The sequence below is a fragment of the Stegodyphus dumicola genome, chromosome 9, assembly GCF_044657685.1.
Source record: "Stegodyphus dumicola isolate Sdum_Otavi_A_Nest chromosome 9, ASM4465768v1".
In the NCBI taxonomy this organism is placed as follows: domain Eukaryota; kingdom Metazoa; phylum Arthropoda; class Arachnida; order Araneae; family Eresidae; genus Stegodyphus; species Stegodyphus dumicola.
The window spans coordinates 112,230,954-112,256,073 of record NC_140776.1 but is presented as its reverse complement, the minus strand read 5'-3'; the positions used below and the strand labels follow the sequence as shown (position 1 = coordinate 112,256,073).

The 25,120-nt window shown below is 31.4% G+C and overlaps 1 protein-coding gene across 7 annotated transcripts in view; it reads left to right on the top strand.

Annotated features, from left to right (window-relative positions):
- LOC118185025 (uncharacterized) overlaps positions 1-25,120 on the top strand; it is a 221,106-nt gene that overhangs the window by 194,000 nt on the left and 1,986 nt on the right. For 4 of the 7 annotated variants that reach the window (XM_085823921.1, XM_085823917.1, XM_085823918.1 and 1 more), the window contains 4 exons: positions 215-374; positions 9,612-9,664; positions 17,612-17,652; positions 19,170-19,207. In XM_085823921.1, the coding sequence (XP_085680047.1) occupies positions 215-374; positions 9,612-9,664; positions 17,612-17,652; positions 19,170-19,207 (292 nt within the window). Of the gene's footprint in view, positions 1-214; positions 375-9,611; positions 9,665-15,526; positions 15,613-17,611; positions 17,653-19,169; positions 19,208-25,120 lie in introns of all 7 variants that reach the window. The other 3 variants (XR_015043065.1, XR_015043064.1, XM_085823919.1) reach the window with 3 other exon arrangements.

The following is a 25,120-nucleotide window of genomic DNA, read 5'->3' as shown; positions in this document are numbered from 1 at the left end:
CTTCTTAAGCACATTAGTGAATAGATTTAAATAACTAATGCTAGATATGATGCAGAGAAATACAATAGTATCTTTTTTGATAACATTAGGTGTAGAATTTAAATATTTGTGATGTGTGATTTATAATTTCTTAGTTGGAAATGATGTATTTTCATTTTATTTATATGTGTATATGTATTTCATCATCTGTTGTTTCTGTTTTTAACTAATGTAGTTGACTGGTGAAGAGATACCTATTGATGATGGACTGGTAAAAGCAGACAGTCGTGGTGGTAAAGGAGATTTAGCTGTTAAGAAAGGTGAAACTGTTCTAATTCTGCGCATGGAAGGAAATCCTTCAGGCAGGTGGCTGGTAAAAAATGAAAAAGGAAAGAGTAAGTATTTATCAAGAAAGTGGTGAATACTTAAAATACATAAAACATGATATCTTGTATTATATATTGTATAGTTCATTATGATATGCTGCATCTACTGAAGTCTTTGCCAAGCCTTTCTTTTCTCAGATGTCTGCTGTAGACATAGATTTCCAGTTACAAAAATGTTTTAAATAATGCAAAGATTCATGTTTTGGCATTTTTAAATTTAAAAAAATCATTTTTTGAAAATTACGAAATCTAACTTTTTGTATGTTGCTCCAGTACTTATATTTAGGAAAATGTTATACTTGTTATAAAAAAAATATGTTGACTAAATGCTTTATTAAACATTTATTTCAATAAAAGTTTTTAAGTTGCTTTGTTTTACATAGTTTCTTGTTCAGTTGTAAAGTTTCATCATAATCGTTGTATCGAGAATTCCCACTAAATTGTTGTTAACAGAAATTATTTCATCCTCTACAACCTGAATGTCACTTCATCAGTGATCAATGTTATTATGAAAAATATTAAATATGCATGCATATAAAGCATTAAAAAAATTGCTTCTGGTAAACTTTTCAATCATTCTAGATATTGCACATCTAGATGCCAAATTTTTTGTGTTGTATATGATAACTTACTACAGCAGCATTTGTAGTTATGCTTCTGATAACTACAAATATTAATATTATTTTTAATATTTGTAGTTATGCTTCTGATAACTACAAATATTAATATTATTTTTAATATTAACATGCGATCAGATGCCTGTCATTTTCTCATAACCATAATTTTCATTCTCTTGAAGGACAGATTTTAAAAAGAAAATGGTAATAAAAAAGGGAAAGAATGAAATCTAATACGGAATCTTTTTATAATGTTATATATAAAGTGACCACATTTTCATTGAGACAAAGTGGGACAAATGGAATGAAATGAGAATTATAATTTAGTTATGAAAGCAGACCAATAATTCAAAAAAATATATTTTATTATATACATTCATATACTTTTCTATAAATATACAAATATATATTTATTATTAACTATTGGTAACTATAAAAATATTTGTAAAAAACAATAATTTGAATATTATGTTTTTTAATTAATTTAATATTTTATTAAAGAAATTATTATTTTCTTTCATGGTTGTATTTTTTATCTGAGTGAATACTTTGCAATAGATTCGGATCATTTATTAAAATGTCATGAAATTTCTCACATGAATTGGTCAAATTATATTTTAGGCTTAATACAGATTTTAAAGTTTTAATGTTCAACTGCATTTTTTTTTTCAATTGTCTATATTTTATTGATACTAGAAAAAACATGTTCTGTTGCTGCATTTGTTCCTGGAAGGGAGAGCGCATGTCCTACAATTTTCAAAATATTTTCATAAGGAATATTATTCTGTTTAAAATGAAGTCCATTTTTTGTCTGTTTCCACATTTGCAGACAACCAACATTAACGTTTTTCATCAGTAATGCATCTTTTTACCAATGCTACCTCATCATAAAGATCATTTTTGCAAATATTATTTTTCAGAAAGTGATTACTAATATATTAAAAAGATTTTTCCACATATTCCCATAAAATCTCCTTTTTTTAATGTCACCCAATGAAAATTTTTAATATCCTCGAATTGAACTGTCCATTCTTCAAGATATTCCAAGCAGTTATTATAAAAATTTATGACTTCTTTCAGAAATTCAGGTCATGTAATATGGCACCTTGTACTTCGAACCTAGTGATGTCCTTTCGAATAACTAAAGGAACATAATCATTATCAATTCTTTCTCACAATTTTGTTTTTAAATTATTGATTTCATTTGACACTTCCGTAATTGAAATTTTGTGCCCTTCAATAATTTTCACAGCATTGTGAAATAATGTAGCTTGGTTGTGGATGAACTGAAGACAAATTTGTGATGTGTCATTTTTAAAAAACAGCTGCAATATTCTTGGACATTTATCTTGTGATAGAAAGTATGATTTTAATGGTTTGTATATTTTTAAAATATTTTCTATAGCTGGTAAAAGAGCATATTTTACCAGTTGTAGCAACAACCATCGTGTTTTGCTGTAACCAATAATTCTTTTATATTCAATTTCTGTGCTTTCACAAAAATCCTTCAAACTTTCAACACGCAAAGTATATATATAAAAATACGAATAAATTTTGGAAATAATATTTTCAACATCCACTGGAAGTAAGTCAGATGCTGTTTGAATAGTATTGTGTAGAATGTGCGATGCACAACCTACTCGAATAATTTTTTGGTTCAAACGTTCGTTAAGTTTCGTAAAAACATTATTGATGCCTCTTCTAGCTTTTCTACCAAAATTTGCGTTAGTATCAACAATAAAATTGTTACGTAGGAAAAAAAGAATGTTAAAATTACTTTTTACATTTAACTGTTAAACTCTTGGTGCCTGGAGTAAAAAAATAAACTCAATCTAAAACTAAACTACTCTCAGAGTCAAAATCCTAACACTTTATAATCAAAGAAAAATATCCTCCCTGGTGTTTTGGTAAAAGCAATGATTATTTATCAAAACCAAAATGTTAAATGGCATTTCCACAACAAAATCATTAACACGCTATCTCTCAGTAAAATAAAGCTAATTCTGATCTCCAACCTGAAAACGCATAAATTTCATCACAAATCTAGCGATAGCCATAAACCACATTACATTTAAAATGCAACACAAAACTCGTCAAAACACCAGGAAAAAATAAATTTCACACCAAGAAAGTCTACTCACAAAATCAAAATTAATTGATTAAGCTGATCGTATAGTCACCAAACTCTAAGAAACATTTTTCTACTTCTCAGGTTCGAATTGGGAAAAATACCATGTTTCCATAAGTAACACATGGATGACCTACAGTAGACCACAATTAAGACTCAAAAGAAACAACTCAAAAGAAACGTACAATAATTAAATCAATAAACACATTTATTAAATATTTCAAGTATTATAATTTTAGATAGCTGGCCAGACAAAAGTACTTTTTAAAAGTTACTCATTGTTTTTTTTTTTCATATCAATCTCATTTTTAACAATATTCAAATCACACTAAAATCACATTGATACACCTCACAGTTATTAATCTTTTTTAAACAGGTATTCAAGAAATTTAAACTCATGTATAAAGCTAATTTAGAATAAATCATATTTCTTTCAACTGTGACACATCAGTATATTTATCTTCGGTCATATTGAAATTAAATGAACATAGCAATTAAACATTAAAACAAAAATTCACTCCCTCAAATTCGTTCAATTATAACTTATAACAATTAAACATTAATGAAAATAAAAATCACTTTCTCAGCTATAAATTGAGTAACAATAAATATTCAAATTCTCGTCTACGTAACATTACAGCTCAAGCTTTAGAATTTAACATTTCCCAAAATCCTAAAGATTAATTATTAAAAGGAACGCAAAAATGAAAATAATAAAACTTACAGATTTGGAAACTCAAGGGTCCATTAAAGAATCTTGCCCTTTTCCTGATCCACACATAATGGTCCTCGAAACGATCGCTCTTGATGGGGAAAGCTATGCCTTCCAGAATTCAAAGATTGCCCTTACAAATATGATTACTGCAGGCAACTAGACAACAGAAGATGACTACAGTCAATAATCTCAGCCATAATCTGAATCTTCAGCGCGAAACCTTCGGGTTTATACTCGGAAAGAAACCACTTCCTTGATTCAATATTATCATCACAAAATCTGAATCTTCGGTGCAAGCAATTCAGGATCATAACAGGAAAAGATGTCATGCTTTTATTCAATATTCGATTCCATCAGAAAATCTGTCTCTTTCTACTAAAAACCACCATGATGAAAGCAAGATCAATATGCCACAGGACAGGAAAGACACTTCACAATGAGATCTATCACAATGAGAGTCCACACAGGCTCGGACAGGTCTCTGCAGCCAAAAGCAAAGGGGACGCGGTAATATCCCTTAACTGCAACCCACAGTCGACCCCTGAAAGGTTTCCTTTTTTTTTTTTTAAAGCTCTGCGACCACTCAGAAGAGTTGGTCAGAACTTGCACAGAAACTCTGCTTTTACCCACTGATCAGTGCAGCAGTCACATCAAAGACCGTGCGGTTCTGAAAAATCTGCTAAACAAAATCCGCCAAAATCTCAGTCTAAAATCTCTCCTGCCTTTCGTGCAATGGCTTAAGGAAACTCGGTTGACACTCACGAAAGAAACGCCTCTAATTCACTACTGGCTCAAATAATACTAAAATTAAAAAAAAATAGCCAATTTTAAGCAAAACTTGCCCCTACTAAGCAATTAGAAAAGAAGTAATAAATAGCTTCTAGAATTCACAGAAATCCCAACTTTCTCACAAAATGACAGACTCTTTCTTTCCCGAGCAACAGCGGAATATTTCCAATCATAATTCAGTTAAACTTGCGACATCCTTAAGTAGTAAACAAGTGACACAGTTCTCCACTTCAGAAAGCCTGAAATACATTTTCTCCTCCACACCCTAAAACATGTGGTCAACCCCACGAAAAGAGGAAATTGCAGCTGGGCAGTCTGACCCCTGACCCCCCCCCAAGAAGCCGACTTGTGAAAAACGGAAATACACCTGCACCCTTTTAACTGTAACACATCTTCAGCCAAACTTAAAAGAGCTTTGCCAAAATTGACCAAAAAGTTTAAACAATACTTCATTGTTCACAGTAAAATAATATAATTACTAAGAATATCTTATGCAAAGTAAAATAATATATAATACTTGTACACAACAAAATAATACATAACAAAATCGCAACAAAATTATTGCCTCACAATAGGCAATAATTTTATTGTTCAAAATATTCTTTTTTAAAATAGTACTTATTGAATCAAAAGCTATTTATGAAGTTTCACCCAGCAGCCGCCCAGACGATATAGTGGTTAGGGGAGCCTGACTGAGATACCGAAGAGCCTAGGTTGAAATCCTGGAGAAGGCATGGTTGCAACTGTCCGTTCCTTCATAAGGAGGCAATGGTGGCACACCTATTAGTTGACTCCATAATAAAGAGACCACCATATCTGGCCTTAGCATAGCTTAATGGACTGTGTTACAAAACTGTAACTGTTCACAATCTGCCATTGGGGGGAAAAAGTTTTACCCAGCAATGAAACAAAATCTAATATTCTTAATTCCTGTTTCTGGATCAAAAAGTCGTTGGATCAAAAGTCAAATTGTGGGAATTAATTTTAAATCTTTGTGGTTGGAAGCATCATAATATATGGATATAAATGTGCATTTATCTAATTCTTTCTGTAATTGTGAAAACGAATATAGTGAAAAAACATTACAAATAATTGCTTCGGTTTTTGTCCTTGCATGTGCAAATTTTTTGTCGTACAATGTTTTGATCATTTGCGACATACGTACAATTAATTTATCTGAAATTTTAATTGTAGTTTATGGTGTGGAAAGCAAATAGCCCTTCAGCTAGTGCTAGCTGTTCATCCGTTAACAATACATATTCCTTGACGACGTAACGACAATGATCAAACACCACCGAATAAATCTAACTCATTACATCACCTAATTTAAGTCTACTCTGCATGCATTTTATGTGTTTTTTATTTCTTTATATTTACTATAATAATTAATAAATAATAAGTAATATATTTTTATACATTTAAAATAAGAAATGCAGATGTTTTCTAAAAAGGCAATAATTTTTAAAAATTCGCGGGACTGTCCTGCCAAAATCGGGACTAGTTATATAGTATTAATGTTTTGTAATATATAATATTTGTGTATTATGTATTATAGGGTCTCTATGTATATATATTTGGCAAATATTTAAATATTGATGCAATTAGTTCTCTTTACTGCATGTTATTGCAATTGTCTTTGTGTTTTCCACACAGTCCTAACTATCATATTATCTTGCGTATTTATTTCCTTTCTGTTACTAATTTTATTGTTCAAAAATAGATTGGGGGAATTATGCGAGTCATTTAATTTCTGAAGGATTACAGTTACAGTAAGAACATAACAAATGAAAAGTAATCGGGGATAAACTACAAATAAGCATCCCATTATTACTTCTTTTAAAGAATCCTACACTCCAGTAAGAATACATAGTATTAGTATCACGATATAACACATCTTTATTTCTGCTTACCCATAGTTTGAATCTCGCCCATTGTTATTGTTGTCTGTGCCACTCCTCAGGTCTGAAATCATCCATAAATAATCAGAGAACATGATTGCATAGCCAACTCAGTGAAATCATAGCCTCAACATTGGTTCATGTTTGCTTTGCCGTAATGGGTTGGTTCTTGCATTAAGCTGGCATTGAATCCATTTTAAAACTTAGGGAACTTCATTTTCTGAATGCATTAAGGAAGGGGAAAATGACATGAATATTTAAAATTTTTTTTCAGAACCTGATGCTAGTTGTAATTAAACTTGGCCTATTCAGAGCATTCTGTAACTGAAACTGTGATGCAGATTGATTCAAAAGTTTGTAGGTAGACAGTTCAAAGCATGAATTAAAAAATTCACCAAACAAAAAGTTAATTTAAAAAATTTCTGTTAGGAGGTGCGTTACATCGAAATACAAACAAGCTACAAATTCCAGTACAAATATCCTTTATTTGTTACAGACTGTTTAGCAATGTAAAATCAATTGTTCAATGTGGACACTGTCATTAAAGTGCAAACTGTGCAGGCAATGAATAAAGTGCTCAACAGCTGACCACAGCTAATAGCTAGTGGTCTTTCGCACATGCAACATGATATGGTTCTTCAGGTTAGCTGAAGTTACAAGATTTCCATGGTAAATCCCAGTCATTAAATGGTAACCTAACCAAAAATCACAGTGCTTAAGATCGGGAGAACAAGATAGCTAAGGAATAGAAAACGAATGGCCAATCACACTGTAATTGATAAAATGTTGATGCAGAAACCTCTGTCCACAGAGTCCATTATGTAGAGGGCCACTATCTTGCATAAAATTAGTGGATGCCAGGCTTTGTCACTGCTGAGATGAAGTACAATGAAACTGTTGAGCGTGTCCCCTTATCTGAGGGCTGTTACAGAGCATGTTATAGTGCCATTATTATAAGTTTCTTCAAAGAAGATTGGTCCAAGGTTAAAATGAGAAGTAAACCTGTATGAGATGGTAACTTTAGGTGAGTGTAGTGGAAGACACATGGCCACTGTGATAAAAATATGCTTTATCATTGCAGAGAAGATTCAAGGAGTTATTGAAAAGTGGGTATGAAAAGCCAGTGCAAAATATAAGCGATGGTTGGTGTTAGTAACAAGCAGATCTAGTTGTGGCTAATCATATATGGAGAAAAGTACAGTATTTTACTCAGTATCTTTCTTCCACACATTTCAATGCCATATGTGTTTGCCATGACACTGCACATGCACTACTGATATGATCATTCATAAGCGACAGCTTGTGAATGGCTATTGCTGCCTCTAAAAAGACATCTACACTAACCAGTTTTTGCCCTCTGCCGTATTAAATGCATAATGATCCAGTTTTCCAAATCAAGATATCGTCTCTTTTACACCTACTAGAGACATTAATCCTCAGTGTAACTTCTATATCGTGTCTTTTACACCTAGTAGAGACATTAGTCCTCAGTGTAACTTCTTTTGACTTCGAAATTCACGAAAAGCTGCTACAGAATTTTCTTGGTTTTTGCAAAACAGTTCCACGATTGGCACAGGTTCCAGTAAACTAATAGTCATCATAATTGAAAGACTGTGATTCACTCATTCTTGGAAATGTTAAAATAGCCCACAGTTATTTATTGCATGTCTTTTCAAGGCATTTTATCTGTAATGCCACCCCCCAGCGAATATTTTTTTAACTTTATCTTTCAAGAATCTTTCAACATATCCTTTATTTATTATCACTACAAATTTTTGAATCAATTTGCATTTTAGTTACACCTACAGAGTGCTCTGAATAGGCCATGTTTAATTACGATCACCTTGTGTGTAAATATACAGTCAAAAGTCGTTAATTCAGACACCCATAATCCGGAATGATCTATAATCCGCACCTCAAAGCTACGCCTACTAGCTAAACAAACTTTCTGCGCATGCGTCGCGTTGACGCATGCGCGTAAGACTTTTACGGCTGCGAATTTGCGTGTGCGCAAAATACGTTTACGAATGCGCGTTTAATGTATAACGGACGGGATAAGCTAAGCTAAAATTATCTAATTATCTATTTCAGTTAATGTTGCAGATTGCGTTGTTCCTTAATCTTCGAAATGGATCCGGCTTATTATTTTTTGCAGACTGTTAGAGCAATTTTATGAAAGTTAGCATGAACCTTCGATTATTTCAAATAGAATTTCTGATATATATTTACTAATATGTAAAGGATATACAAAGCGAAAGTATCTTTCGGAGTCCATTAAACAAAAAGTGGAATTGCTGCAAAAAATGGATAAAGGAATATCTTTGTTTATGTAAACTTTAACGTTTGTTTATTTAAACTTTGTTTATCTTTAACGCCGCGGAGCGCAATGAATTGGAAGTTGATCTGTCAACACTATCCTTATCTTAAGGGCAGATGTTTTTATTTTATTTGGCTTATAATTGCGTACTAAATGTGGTATTTCCTCTCGATGTACTCCGTCTTTGATATGATTTAAATCAAATGCCTCGTCATTATAATTTGCTTCCGATAGCGAAGAAAGTGACAGAGGTTATTGAAAACGAAAAAATTTCGATTGACGAATTAGTCGGTATTCTCGACACAGCAATTATAGGACTTGAACAGCGGAACTTTGTAACTGAACAAGAAATTATGTCTGTTTATGGAATTAAAGAGAATGTATTATCACATAAAAAACGAAGCAACTTAAACAACTTACATTGAAAGAAGTGTTTAATAAAGTAAACAAATAAATATTAAGCTTTTTTTTTTTTTTTTTTAAATTTTGATACCCTTTAGATCATAATTGTTCTTTATTTCGTAAATTACGGTTTCATATTTTTAATTTTATAATTTCTGCATGCCATTTTACCAGATATAAACTGATGATCTATAATCCGGAAAAATCGATAATCCGGAATCGCCGGAGTCCCGACGAGTCCGGATTAACGACTTTTGACTGTAGTATATATATTTCATGCTTTTTTTTTTATCTTTGTAATTTATTACATGTCTGAATATAGATTACTGACATAGATTTTTCAGCTACATTTATTGTATTTTTTTTTTTTTTTTTTTCAGTTGGTTATGTGGAGCTGACAAATATTGAGGTAGATCCTCTCTCCGTTAAATCTGTAAGCCATTTTAAATGTTTGTTTGCTTGCCTATGTAATATTGCTGTTTTTCTGTTGCAGTTCTTTGTAACTATAATTGCTAATAAATGAAAAAAATATGTTCATCTTTCCCCATAAACTGCTACCTTTTGAATAAAAATTAGTTAAATAATACTAAATAAATAAATTAAATAACAATGACAACAACAAAAATAATTTTAAAAAAAAGAAAGAAAAGAAAAAAAAATCTGAAGAAAAAAAAACGTGTCATAAATTACTTCCAAAGGGGCGTTTTTTTAATGTTTTGTGTGTTACCTTTATTTATTAAATATCATGTTCTCTGTGCTCAAACATAAAATTCAGTTCAACAGCAATATCGCAAAATCATTTTAAAATGAGCATATCTTTAGAATCTCTGATACAGAGTCTAGTATGCTGGAGATAAAAAAAAAAAAAAAATTTTTTTTCCATACAGTGTTGCCATTGCCTCGCTTTGATTTCATTTAGTTTTTTAATCAAAAATTCGTTGAAGTGTTACAAAATATGAAGTCAATAATAAAATTTATTTCAAATTCAAATTAGGGCTTCCACATGCCCATATTCTATGGAAGATTACATTATTCAAATTTTGATGGTTCTAGGTAATGTGGTTTCATCACAATGCCAGAAACATACAACACATTCATGCATATTCTTCATTATGTAATTTCTTTAAATATAATACTGGGCAATAGTACTTTGTGGCAACAATTTGAAAAGTGAAACTATGCTTATCGTGAATCCATGCAAAATGCCAAAAACGAAATTAATAGTCCTTCTGGGAAAATTGCCCCTTTGGATTAATAACTCATAGTAAACTGTGTATTATTAACATACTTTCTCAAGTGTGTTCCCTTTCCTCCCGTATTTGACCTGTTGTTAGATTTAGAGTGCAGCGTAGTATAATATACATTTACTTTTCTGTAATCTGTTTTATTTACAATCAAGTTTCTAATGTTATTTAAACTGTAGTACGGTTTTTGGTACTACTCTTATATGCGCCCTCAGGTCGGCAGATGTGGTAATATGTGCCGCGCGATGGTTTTTGGCAAGTTGCGTGTTCTGCGATGGTTTTGGGGGCGGTGTTGGTTTCTATGGCAACCCTTTTTACATGGAAACTTAAGATTTTACTGTAGTGGTTTCAGTTGCTAGTTGGTTCGTGTGCTGTGTGGTATTTGAGTGATTTATGATGCAATGAAAGACGTGTTGGTAAAAGTTAAGTCGCGTGCCTGGTACAAGTATTTGGTACTATTCCGTTTTGAGGACCGTAAAAAACTGCAGCGAAAATGTATGCGCAAAAGCGCCAAATCTAGCAAACGCGCCCATTTAACAGCGCGCCAAATCTAGCGTACGCGCTGATTTCAGATTGTGTAAGTTTATTTTGTTCTACATTTCTTAAGACGCCATTGAAATACTACTTTAATTTTTAAATCCTTTTTTGATTTTAAATCCTTTTTTAATATCCTATGAATTTGGGGAATCGCCCATGACGAAAAGTCGACAATAGAATTTTGGATAAAGTGCAGAATCACCCATTGTTTGACGCGTTTTTAAGAATTGCACATAATCGGTATCCATGTGCACATCGATCTACTTTCACTTAAAAAAAATATCAGAATCGCACAAAAATGGCACTGCACACACTCTTGGCTTTATCTATGTACACATCGACCTATTTTCACTTAAAAAGTAAAAGAAAATTGTCAAAAATCCAATTGTTTTTACCCTTGTAAAAAGCCGCAAACAAATAAGTGAGCGATTCTGCACTTTACCGAGAATATCTTCAAAGAAAAGGCATCATTCATTATAGAAAATTACGTTTGAACAACCAACGAGATGAAATTATGCTTTAGCGATAGGTCTGTAGCGAAATAGCGATGCAGGCATCCATTCAGTTATGTTTAGCAATTTTTATATAAATTATAATAATGATCTGAAATAGTTATTTACTCTTATGCTTCCATTCAGTTAAGTTTAGCCTTTTTCATATAAATTATAATAATAAAAAAGTATTATATGAAATTAACCTTTCATCTACATTAAAACATCAATCTTAAATAGTTATTTACTAGTATACTTCCTTTCTTGCCGCAATTATTTTTGGCAGCATTGGCATCAACAATAGTTTGGCAATTTTTTACGGCCCTCGAAAACGAATAGTACCAAGTATTTTTTTGGGTGGCTGAAAATTCTACAAGTATTTAGGAGAAGAAGGTTTTGAACATTTATTTGTGAAAGATTGTATCAATTTTGTGGATAATGAGTCTGGCTGTCATATAAATGCGATAGGGATTACGTGGTGGCATGTTAAAGCTACATTGCCTTCTTATAATCAGAAATGCGATTTTGTGTTTTATTTTGTGGTTTATATATTTTTCCATCATTGTTCTGAAACTGGAGAAGATGCTTTTAACAAATTCAAATTCGTGGTGAAATTGTTTTGGTGATGTTTGAAATTGGTATTTCTGCTGTTCGAAGAAGCATTCATTCATGGTAAGTGTATTTTATTTTATTCTTGTTCTTTTCTTGTAGAATGTTATGAACATTGTTTTTTTTTTTTTTTTTTTTTTTTTTTTTTGAATTGTTTGAAATTTATTTTAGTTTATTTTGTTAGTGCACAGTGCCTAGATTGTGCAGTTCGTAGATGTTTTTTAAAGTTTAAACAGAATGCTGTGTACATGGTATTCTTGAAATTTATTGTTGTTATGTTAATTTATTAAAGCGAGGTGTGCGTAGTTCGTAGATTTTTTCACTGCCTAGATTGTGCAATTCGTAGATGTTTTTTTAAGTTTAAACAGAACACTGTGTACGTGGTATTCTTTGAAATTTATTGTTGTTAATTTATTTAAGCTAGGTGTGCGTAGTTTGTAGTTTTCTTTGCTGTATAGATTGTGCAATCCTGTGATGTTTTTTGAACATGGATTCTTGTCAAATATTTTTGGTTAGAAACTTAAGTTTTTGCTATTTAAATGTTTTGTTTTTGTTTCGGATTTTTAGCTTAAATTGTGTGTTCAAAACATGATTTTTGCAAGTGCGAAAACTGCGTTTTCGGAGACATTCTAGGCTTAAAGTTCGAAATGTAGACAAAAAATTTAGATAGTTATACAGCACCATAGAGTTTCTCACCAAAAATATTTGCGGAGAAATTTGTCACCAAGCGAGGACGTATATAAGAGTAGTTCCCAGTTTTTTATACCGTACATTACCTTTAAATACATTTTTTCATAACATCTATAAAGGAACTCTTCTTTGTGGCTGTTGGAATATACAGCTCAGTTTAATGTAGAAATCCAATAACTTTCATTTGCTTTCGTTTGACCCATCTGTTGCTTTCGTTTGTTTTTTAGATTGCCAAAATGTTGAAGGCTATAATATAGATAATAAGTCTGAAGAATGATAATGTTAAAAAAAAAAAAAAAAAAAAAAAGGGTGATGAGGAAATAAGTATCACAGTCAAACTTCGATAATATGTCACTTTGGGAATCAACTAAATAAGTGATATATTAAGCTAGGTTCGAAAAAAATCTAGTTGGTCATTTTAGATTTTCCTATTAAATACAGTACATATTTGAAATATTTTACTTACTATCATATTATTTTAATTTTGTTTTAAAATAGCTTAAGTTCAATTTTGGTTAAATTGTAGTATAAGAAGTTTTTAACACTATACCATAAATTTTAACTTATCCATTTGTAGATGAAGTTCTTAAGTTATGTATTTTGAGGGCTCAGTTGCTACTTTGATTTATTTTTCTATTACAGTTGAAGTTTTCTAATTCAAAAATAAAACAAACATTTCCTTCTAAAATTCTGCTATCTTAGGCAGGGGCAAATGATAATGGTCTAACTGGTGGGGGGGGCAGCTTTAAAAAGTGCCCACACCAGCACCTTTTCAAGTAATCCATTGACCTTAAAATTTAATGGAAGTTTTGTGAGAAAAGCAAATCACCTCAAGACTACTGGGACACCCACGTGAAGATCTTAATCTTGGCGAACATTCACCAACATGCACAAAGATACTGGTACTTTTACTGGTACCTTTTTTGAGGCAACATTTGCTCACTAAGATACAAAAGTGCCATGACATAGAAGTATAAATGTGCCAGCAGCATTATCCAGTTCAGTATTATGAAGAAAGCAACTGTTATTGAGGCAGCCAGGACACCCATGCAAAGGTCTTAATTTGGGCAAACACTAACCAGCTTACCCAAAGGAGCAGGTATGCGACAACTGCATGCCAAGATACAAGAGTGCAACATCATAAACACACAAATGTGCAGGCACCCTTATCAAATTCTGTGTCATGTAGAAGGCAATCCTCATCGAGGCTGTGGGGATATCCATGTGAAGGTCTTGATGAACAGTTGCCTACTTGGATAAAGGTGCTTTCATTTTTATAACATTTTATGGAATCTTCCAGGTGGCAGGACATGAGATTTCCTTGCTTTTATGCATTGAAATAAAGAATAACAACTAACAATTATAAATCTGCAATGTGTAGATCAGGTGTAGTTGGATTAAAACTTTCAGAGTCCCTAAGCATTTAAAAGATTCTGGTGCCTCCACAAAGGTTTATGCCAGTTTTTCGTCATTCCTTTTCTCTCTTGGTTTTAGTTTCACTGCACTATGTATTCTTTGGTAAAACTGGCATATTTTATGGTGCTCCCTCTCCTAAATATCTAAGGACCTTTTTTGTAATGCCTTCTTTCCTGATGCATTTAGCACAGTTAATGGTTAATCCAGCCTTGTATGGGATTAACACACTGAGTTTAATATGGGTACCATTAGTTTACCTTTCAACTTTTTTCAAAGTGCCATTACATTTTTTTTCCTCGTATGAGTTTATTATTCTTTTACTGTATTTATTATATAATTATGATTACTATTTCGATTTTATTTTTAAACAATTGATGTTGGGTGATAAAGCAGCAAAATGGTACTGGCTCTTTGTGTAATTTCCAGACAGCTCTGCCTCTGATCACAGGTACAATTTTTGATGAGGAGAAATGATGCAGAAATAAGCAATGTTTCTATATCTTTTATGACAATTGTTTATTTGAAACAAAGAGTGTTCATAACTATGGGTATTTTTTCTTGGATGTAATTTTATAAACATTCATTTAAGAAAAAAGCCTAAAATACTATAACTAAAGTATTTTTTTCCTATCAGATTTCTAAATAAAAGTCATATAAATACTTCTTTAACTTTGCTAGTTTTTGATGCTGATCCTATTTTTAAACTGGTCTGATTTGTAGTAGTGTTATAGTTAAAATAGTGCAAATTAAGAATAGGAATATCTAGAGCTAAGGGATTCTAAGAATGGGCAACACATGGGAGAATGAACTTGATTTCTTTTAAAACACAATTCTCTAAAGCTGCATACAAGTGGAGATTACAGGAATTGAGAGAATTTGGAAAGAATTTGAGATATAATGGAACTCCAAAAAGTGAATGATATGCAGAGTGATAGGTTATCTAGGTTTGACTGTCTTAATGGATATTCAAATTTCGAAAGAGAATTTTTTTAACTGTGTAATTAACTCTGAAATAATTCTGTTTACATCATATTAAATCTAATCAATGCTGATTTACTGGAGCAGTCTGCATAAATTATGCATGAATCAAAATATTTTTTTATATTATTGTGCTGAAATAAAATATGTAATAACCAGTTTATTACCTAACCTCATGTGCATTCATTTTCTGGTTGTTTATTATGTATTTCAGAGAAAGTAATTTCTTTATTTAGCCTAAGTTTATATCTTATATTCAAAGTTCTGTGTAGCAATCTTTTCATAAGTAATATACTAACTTACTAACAATTTTTGTCCTATTCATGTCAGGCCTTAACCCTATCTGAGGATGATGTGTGTACAACTCCTACAGAAAAGAATATTACATGGTTATCTAAGATCACTGCTTGTGTGAGGCAAGTTATAATCGCTGTGGTTGAAAAAACTTACTTCTCATTAAGAATTTAAAGTGCACTATCAATTTTTTTGTTCTGAAAAGAAAGAGCTTCACTATAGAGCTTATAGTGGTATGAAACATGTTAACCCAGTTTGATGTTTTAGCAACTGAAATCCACCTTAGTAAGAATTAGATTGCTCGGCTTCTGCAAATATCAAATACATTTTTGAATTTTCTGGCAGAACTTATGAATGGGGCAAAAAATAAAATTAGCAGTTTGCTTTTCTGAAGTCTTTTTCTTGTTTAGGAACAATGCATGATAAGCTATGAGTGAATGATGCATGATGAACTGTTTGATATGTAAACTAGCCAATTGTCTTTATCTGAAACTGTTTTATTCTAGTTTAGTGTCTTTAGATGCATGAAATTATCGGTTATTAATTATTGGAAATAGATTCTGAATCCATGTCTGCAATATAAAGAAAGTTGCTTTAAACTAAAAAGTATTTCATGTTTATGCTTTGCTTTTTTGCATTTTGAAGTGCATATGTGTGTGTTTTTCACTGTTGCTTTAGACAAATCTTGCAAATTTTATAAAAACTGGCCTTACTTTGCTCCCTTTCATGTATCAGGCTGCTAGTAGTTTCATAAACACATTTACCGTATATTAAAGTATTGCTTTTTGTAGCTATAAATTGCACAGCATGAAATGGATAATTTTATCCCTAAATAATAGACTTTATTTATTTATTTTGGAACATGTATAATTATTTGATTTTCTAACTTTGAGATTTGTTATTTAAAGGATCAATAAAAATTTTTCCTAACCAAATATGTTAAATATTTCAATATAATGTTCATTAAAGTACATTTTTTTTCATGTGTTATTCAAAGTAGCATATTTAATTTAAAAATTGTTTTTGATTGATGATGTAATGTAAGAATATTTTGAAATGCTTTTTATTAATTTATTAGATTAAATCAAATCCTTAGACAATATATTTTAATTTGCACCTCATATTATTACAAAATATTTTAATATTGGTAACATTTATTTGATATTTTTGGGCAGGAATTATGCTATGAAATACAATTTAACTATGTAACACTTGAATAAGCAAGCATTAGAAAGTAATACTGTATAGGTAGTATTAGTCTGTTAACAATATGGTTTTAGCTTATTAAAGAAGTTATTTTATGGTTTATGTGCATAAAATTATTATATATAGATCTAAAGAACTAGCACTGTTTTTAAAACTGAGAATCTATATATCATACAGTTTTAATCCTTATATAATGGAGAAGATATTCATAATTTACAAAGTAATTTCAATAAAATCAGTGTTTTTTTTAATAATTGTTCATTTGAACAAGAGTAAAATTTAGCAACTGTTTATCAATTATTTCCCTTGTTAAATTACTGATTTTTATAGTAAATGCTCAAAATGTGCAGCTTCCTAAAGGCACAATTGAAGACAGTCGTTTTTTGGCACTTTGGTGAAGCTCTTCATGCCAGTACTGTTGATTCTGACATGAAGAATCAACAGTACTGACTAATAATAATTTCTTGCTGCATCAAATCATTCACTATACCAGAACATGTAAAGCACATTTTTTTTTTTTTTTTTTTTTTAATGGAGAATTTTACTAATGAAATCAATGATACTGATAGGACAAAGAATGCTGCACTAAAAGGCCAGAAACATTTAGTATGTGCTTTGAAGATTAATAATCTCCCACACATACTCAATATTTGATATGTAATAGTTTCTTGCTAAGTTTATTCTTGCTTAGATTGGATTTATAGTTTGCTTGTGGGGTCATATAGAAATTAATAATTATACAATAGTTGAAAAAAATTAAAATTGCTGTCTCTCCTCCGCTTTTAAAAAATTTCTTCAGCATCCTGTTACTTTTCCAGATGTATGAACTATGAATGAAAATTTTAGGTTAGCTTGCTTGATAGTGCAATTTACGCAACAGAATTGTTGAAATTTGTGTTTAACTTATGTTTATAGGTGATGTCTATAAGAAGATTGTCTGTGATTAGCAGTCAGTGGTAAGTAATTCTTATATTAATAAATCATGTTGCCAATTTAGACATTCATAAAGCAAGAATGCAAAAGAACCATTATTAAAAACTTATTATTTTGCAAATGTTTTTATTAATATTTTTATCTCAAAATGTAATTTACATTATGATATAAATCAGCATGATTTGATTAATATATGTGAAGTTTTGTGTACAAAGGAAGAAAAAGTAAAAATATATTCGAGTTTTGTGAAATAGTTTTTACTTTCTTCTGTTACAGTTGTTAGTAAAGCTATTATCATTAATGTAATTTGATTTGAGATTGCTATATGCTTGTTAGCCTTTAAATGATGGAAATCCTGGCCATTCATACATTTTTCATTTAGTTTTCATCATGTTCCTAGATGCAAGAAATAAACAGTTGAAACGATTTCCTATTAAAGTGAATTAGAATTACAGAAAACATGTCAATTTGAAGAAACAGACAAGATGTCAATTTTCATGTTATATACACATACACAGTATGTTAGTAATGAATGAAAAATTAGACATTAATCCATATACATATAAGAAAAATCTTGCTTAATTTTGAAAATGTAGCAGCTTTATTACTAATGTCACATCAAATATTTAACACTAGCTTTGACGATTTAAATAATCCGATTGACCACGTTTCCAAAATAATTGTATCACACTTTCCAAAATAATTGACCACATATTTCTAAAATAATTGTAGAAATAGAAATAGAAAATTTATTTAAAATATTTTTATAGTGATTCAAATTATTTTGTGCTTGTAGTTTAATATAATTAGTAAATTTTTAATGTTGGAATGTTTTACTGAAATTTAAGTTTCTGGTGAAATTAGAACCTTTAATTTAAAAAAAAAATCTAGTAACAAAGTTAAATTTTAGTTGATGTAGTTAGGTATGTTGATAAAAGATCTAGCCACCATAAGAACATGTATATATTTTTTAAAAAAGGTAAAGGATAATTATTATTTATTTATACTGCAGATTGCAACAAAATTTAACATTCAAGCATACATGCTAGTAAAAATATTTAATGCATATTTTCTACTGAATTTCAGAGCGTAAAATACAATGAAAAAAAAAAAAATATGTAAAACTTAGTTTCTAATAATTTGAGCATGTGTTATATATTGTACCATATTTCATAGACGATGTAAATACAGAATTATAAAAAGAATTCATTGATAATTATTATTAATTATGAATCATACTGATATCATTACACTATTGCTATATCATAGGTTTTTGACTTTAGGGAACTTATGAGAAATGTTTTTTACTGTCATTGATTAAAATTTAATTATGTTTTTTAGAATACTTAATGTGATCCTTCAAATTTCTAAAATTATTTATTCTAATAGTAGTGTAAAGAGTTGTAGTAATAAAAAGAATTTATATGTTTCAATGAATAAATAGCTATTTCATATTTATCTTCACTGTCAATCATTTTAATTTCATGAAACATTATTTATCATAAAGATGCATAATAAAAAATTTCTCCTTTCTTAATAGCGAGGAGTTGTACAGTGAAGCAAAATCTGAAGAAGAAGGTAAGTGTCTCTCTCAAATATTTCGTAGTTTTACAAACTCAATGTTGTATTTAATTTATATTTATCTATCATAAAATGGTCATTCTTGTAGCAGGTGACCTACTGCCCGTGAACTACGATCAAAGCAAAGACCCTACTAACACAATCTTAATAAACAACATCAAAAGCAGCAGGCACAAATAAATATGATGAAATTATACGTATTTACTTTTTTTACATTACTGAATTATTATATTACCAGAATAATAGACTGGTTTGGTTATCCTATTCTTTGATGCATTTCAAACACATTAAAAAACTAATTCATTGTATTTATTTATATAATTAATTCATTGTGTTTTAAACACATTAAAAAAGCAGTTCAAACGATCAGTTGAAGCTGTGTTATTTCACATTTATCAATAGCCATCATTTTACTACTATAATTAGATATAATGTATTTTTCATTCAATGTCTTTCAGCACGGCCAAACTTTGGCCCCCATTGTTGATAGATCACCACCACAAATTGGGAAGATGACCAGGCAGCATCATGGGTGTCGTTTCTCCCATTGTCCATAAAGTTTTGTATATTAAGATGAGCCCATAGATATTCTATGGCCTGAATGTTAGCAGTACTAACAGGATTAACAGAATTTGTCCCATGATTTATCATTAGGTGGGTGTATTCATGGTTGTCTGGAATTCTGCAAGATGGTCACTCATCACTGCATTACCAAAAGTCTCTCTCAGTTATAGTAAGCTAATCATAGGAAAGGTATGATAAACATAGTTTGGGTATAGTTATTTTTTACATGAAGATTCTTCTTAAGAATTGAGAAATATCCATGCCATTAAGAAAACTGAAAATTGCCTTAACCAGGAAATCAAGTCCAGAATGAAACTATTGATATTAATAGTACAAGTTGAAGGAAGACTGGCACTTGTGCATCCATCTAGGCATATTAGATATCACCAGGACCTACTAACTGCTTAGTTACCATCTTGGATGGAATTCCAAGAAAGAAAAGTTGATGATCCAAGTATCTTTCAACCGTCTTTTTCTATTAACCTCTCGAGAGAATTTATGGCTCACCATATATTTTGAGGCTCCTCTTGTCACACAGACATTAGTATGCTTACAAACATCCATGTGTTCTCAGCAACTTGAGCCAAGTCCCATTAGTCCCATACTAAAGCAGTCAGTGTCACTAAACCACTATCCTATCTGCGCGGCTATCAGCTTTAGGTAGGTAGGTAGAATTAGTGAATGTGGCATGAAAAACTTTATCATGGATTGCATAGATAATGTCCCAGCACACTAATCATCTTTATAATGAACCCCACCAAGGGGCCATTATTCGAATTGCTAAGTTTTGATGAAAGAGGTGATGGGCTGTGATTGGCAGTAATACTCCTTTTCTCATGTGGTGCCATCTATCCCTTTTGGAGTTGGAGGAGACTTTTGAACAGTGCATCACTATTGTTCACATTACTCCCGATGTGCAATTACATCTGAACTCTACAAGTATTCCATTATTTGCCATGTGTAAAGTATTATTTGACACATTGATATTTTTTAGCTGGGTGACTCTTCATACAACTACAGTTAATTTGGTTTCAAACTATTTCTTTATTTCATATCCTCCTTGATGGTCTAAAACTGTTTCTTTATTTCATATCCTTGTTGATTACATTACTTGTGTTATGTACGTATGGAACATGATGATATGATGCATTATTGTTAACAAAGAAGAAATTAATGCATGTATTAACAATAATGCATCAATTAATTTTTTCTTTGTTAGTATTATTTGAGGCCTATATATTTCACTGATCCAATTGAACTATCATTATTCTGTTTAACTCAGAAGTTCCATATTTCTGATTTTTTTTTTTTTTTTTAATTTAAAAAAAAAAAGAAAAGAAATCTGAAATTTCTGATATTGCATCACATATTTGCTGTATGTTGTGTTTCATAGTACATATTCACCTGGACAATTTCCTATTTTACTAAATCGTACAGTTGTACAGCCTGTTGTTTTATTTAGTATATTTTGAATATACACATTATTTTTGTTACTTATACACAAATTCATTTTTGGTACATTATTTTACATATTTACATTTCGATTTTCTTGTTTTCTGGAGCATACATGCATTTGTTGATGGTAAGTGTAAATTTGTTTGCAGTTACAGATTTTGAGCACTAGAGATCTTGGTAGAAACATTCTTTGTATCCTGCTGATTATGTTCAACTTGTCTTGCGTTATTCTGCCTGACAAAGTTCTAGCCTACAATGGTTCAATTTTTCCATATTTTTTTTTAGTTTTGGCTAGATATGTCACTGTGTTGTTATTAGACGTCTAAATGGTATGTCAGCGTTGGATGGTTCTTTCAAGTGGAGTTCTTTTGTGAGCAGTCATTTGAAAATATAATGGACCACATTATCAGTTTTTCTGCATGAGCATGTTGTTGGTATTCGGTCTACTAGAAAGTTCTGTCCATTTTTTGGAATTAAAAAAATACAAGTTTTTCTTACTGTCAATAAACTTTATTAAATAATATAATTGCCATTATTATTAATGACTTCTTGCCAGCATGAGGGCAGTTTGTTCCATTTTTGAAAAATGTTATATCTTTTATGCAAAAAATTGAACCAGTGCTTGTTTGATATTTTCTTTAATTTTTTGCCCTTAAAAAAAATTTTGTAAGAACAAAAACAAGTGATAATCAGAGTGCTAAATCCGGGGAATATGGTGGATGCAGCAGAATTTCTCACCCTAGTTCTGCAATTTTTTTATGAGTCCCCAAACAACATGTGGCCTGACATTATCATGATGCAGTATGATGTTCTTCCTATTGAACATCGCCGGCCTCTTTTCTTGTACTGCTGTCTTTAAATTATCCAGTTGCTGACAATGCTTCTTCGAATTGAGCTTTTCGTTCAGTTTTAAAAGCTCATAATGTATTGGTGCTCGAATGTCCCACCATATATACAACATGCTCCTTGTTCAGAGTCAAATTTAGTGTAGAGGTGAAAGGGCTAGGTTTTCTGGGCTCACAATATGCCCTTTTCCTTACGATGTTTGGCCCACCAGCGGCCGAGCGGTAAAGTCGCTGAACACTAGTAGTTTGGTCCGAGGTTCGAATCCCGCGAACGGGCTGACTGCATGGGTGTTTTCGTGGTTTTCCCCATGTGTAACGTGTATACGAGCCAGTTTCCCTTAGAAAGTCCTCCATGAAGGCATCCCTCCCCTTAGGCAGATAGCCCTAGTATGCTTTGTCATAATTAAATGCACACACACACACACAATACCTTACGATGTTTTTGTAGGTAATCCACTTTTCATCCCCAGTTACCATCTGATTCAAGTAGGGCTCTATTTTGTTCCGAGCAAGTAGAGTTGTGCCATATGAAAACTCGATCATCCAAATTCTTCTGACTTAATTCATGTGGCACCCATCTTGAGTATTTCCACATTAATCCTATTTTCCAAATGTGGTCCAAAATGGTTTGCTGAGCTGAATTTAAGCCTTTCTGCAATCTCCAATGTTGTCAGGATCTTACTCCAACTGTCATTGTCAGCAACTGGATAATTTAAAGACAGCAATCCAAGAAAAGAGCTCGGCGATGTTCAGTAGGAAGAACATCTTACTGCATTATGATAATGCCAGGCCACATAGTCTTAACAACATCGTCGTTGATCAAAGATGGCCGCCGAGAACGTGGCTTATCGGAAAAGTTGAAATCACCTGTTTCAAATTTTCAAACCATTTTCTGCACGTCCTATCACAGACTCTACCTTCAATAAACACTTTAAATAAATTTCTACATGCTTCTGTAGCATTTCATCCTTGTTGAAATTCATATAAAATACAGTGGCATAAATGAATTTTATCAGTAGCCATGGGACTAACATGAATCACACTTAAGTCTAACATGAATCAACTTTGTTTCAGTTAATTTCTATGTCAGTATGTTTACATAAACATAATAAGCAATAAAAATAGAGAGCCGAACATGTGCCAAATAAACATCAGAGACACAGAACTTTCTGGTAGACCGAATATTTAGGAGGGTCCTTTTACAGAAATAGAGTGGGCCATGGCAGACAAATTTTTAGAAGTATGAATCAGTAAATAGAGGTAAGTTTGTAAGGCATTATTTCCTGTATGCGTGCTTTTGTAGCATAACCAACTAGCATAGCCAGTTAACAACTATTAGAAGATTCATATTTTAATAATTTTCAATATTAATGAATCTGATATCCTAATAATAATCTCTGATAAAAATTTGATAATAATAGTACTGAATCTAAATTTGATGGTTATTAATTTGCCATCATTTGAGTTTAATCAACTGGGCCTCATACCTTCCTATTAGCTTTAAGTTGGCCAGGAAATGTAAGAAATTATTTCTTTTCGCCTATGCATTCTCTTATGGTGTAAGTAGTTAACACACCCAACTAGAAATTGGAAGATCCACAGTTGAAATCTCAGTCAGTGTGTTCAGTGTACAATTCACTTTTTACATTTCTCACTCCAAAAATCCTAATGGTGCCTGCATGCTAGAGCAAGTGTAAAAGAATATGAATCCACTTATGGTTTATATAAATTTTGGCATTGCATTAAAGCTACCTAGTAATTATGTGTCATATATGAGTAAATGTGGCAATGGATATGTTTTGTTCTAAATAAAATTCTCCCTTCCTCTATCGCTGAAGTACTATATAGAAGAATTATATTTTCTCTATATAATGAATTCTTCATTGTATGTAGCAGAACATCATATTAAAATGCCATATATTTCTGATATTATATCGTGTAGCTAGTTTTACACAGCAAAATATCTGATGTGTTCGATGCCATCATTGACCACATGTAAACAACAACAGTGCTGCAAATTAAGAACAGTGATCACATCATTTAGGAAATTTACAAAGGTAGTAATTATACATGCTTTGAAGAAATATGCTTCTTACAAAGGCAAGCAGTTTTAAGAATAACCAATATCAATTGCTTTACTCATAAGTGTCATTAACATTGATTCCTGATAATGTGAAGCTGTTCTCTCAGTTGTTTTACAACTGCACTGTGAGAGTTCAGAATATAAAAGATGGTTTTGGTTTGGTTTATTTGATTATGGCAAAGCACTCGATGGCTATCTGCCTAAGGGGAGGGATGCCTTCACGGAGGACTTTACAAGTTAAACTGGCTCGTATACACATTATATGAGAAAACCATGAAAGCGCCCATGCCACCAGCCTGTTTGCGAGATTTGTACTGAACTACCAGTATTCAATGACTTTTAAACTCAGCTGTTGGTGGGCCCTTCCCGAACTAAAGAAGTTTGCAGTGTTATAATGTAAGAAACATAAACTTTCCAAATACTTAATATTGTTCACAATATTCAAGATATTTTTGCTTGATAATGCAGTTATGTACTTTTAAGAATTCTGTATCAACCACCATGGTGTCACATCTTCATTTTTTATACGGTTTCAAATACAATTACATCAACACAAAAGTTTCTACCTTTAAATATTCGGGCTTGATAATTTCTGAGTTTTATAATTTTGAAATTTAAATTTTCTGTATAAAGAATAAATATTTTATCTTTAGATATCGCAACTGTTTTAAATTACGAGGTTTTTTTGTTAATAATTATTGTTTCAGTTGGCATTTACTTCAAATAAGTACCTACAGTTCTTAAGAAATGCATAGGATTGATTTGTTTTCTCTATCAAATAATTAACAAATAACTAACCAACCATCTTTGCACTTTTGTGTACTCAACAGTACCAGAAACACATTGCATCCTGAAATTCCCCCCATTTCAAGTGCTTTACGCACTGAGACTTGCAATGTTTTAATGCATTAAGAAGTGGCCTTCTCCTTTTAAGTAGGAAGCTTGAAAATTACTGAAACCATT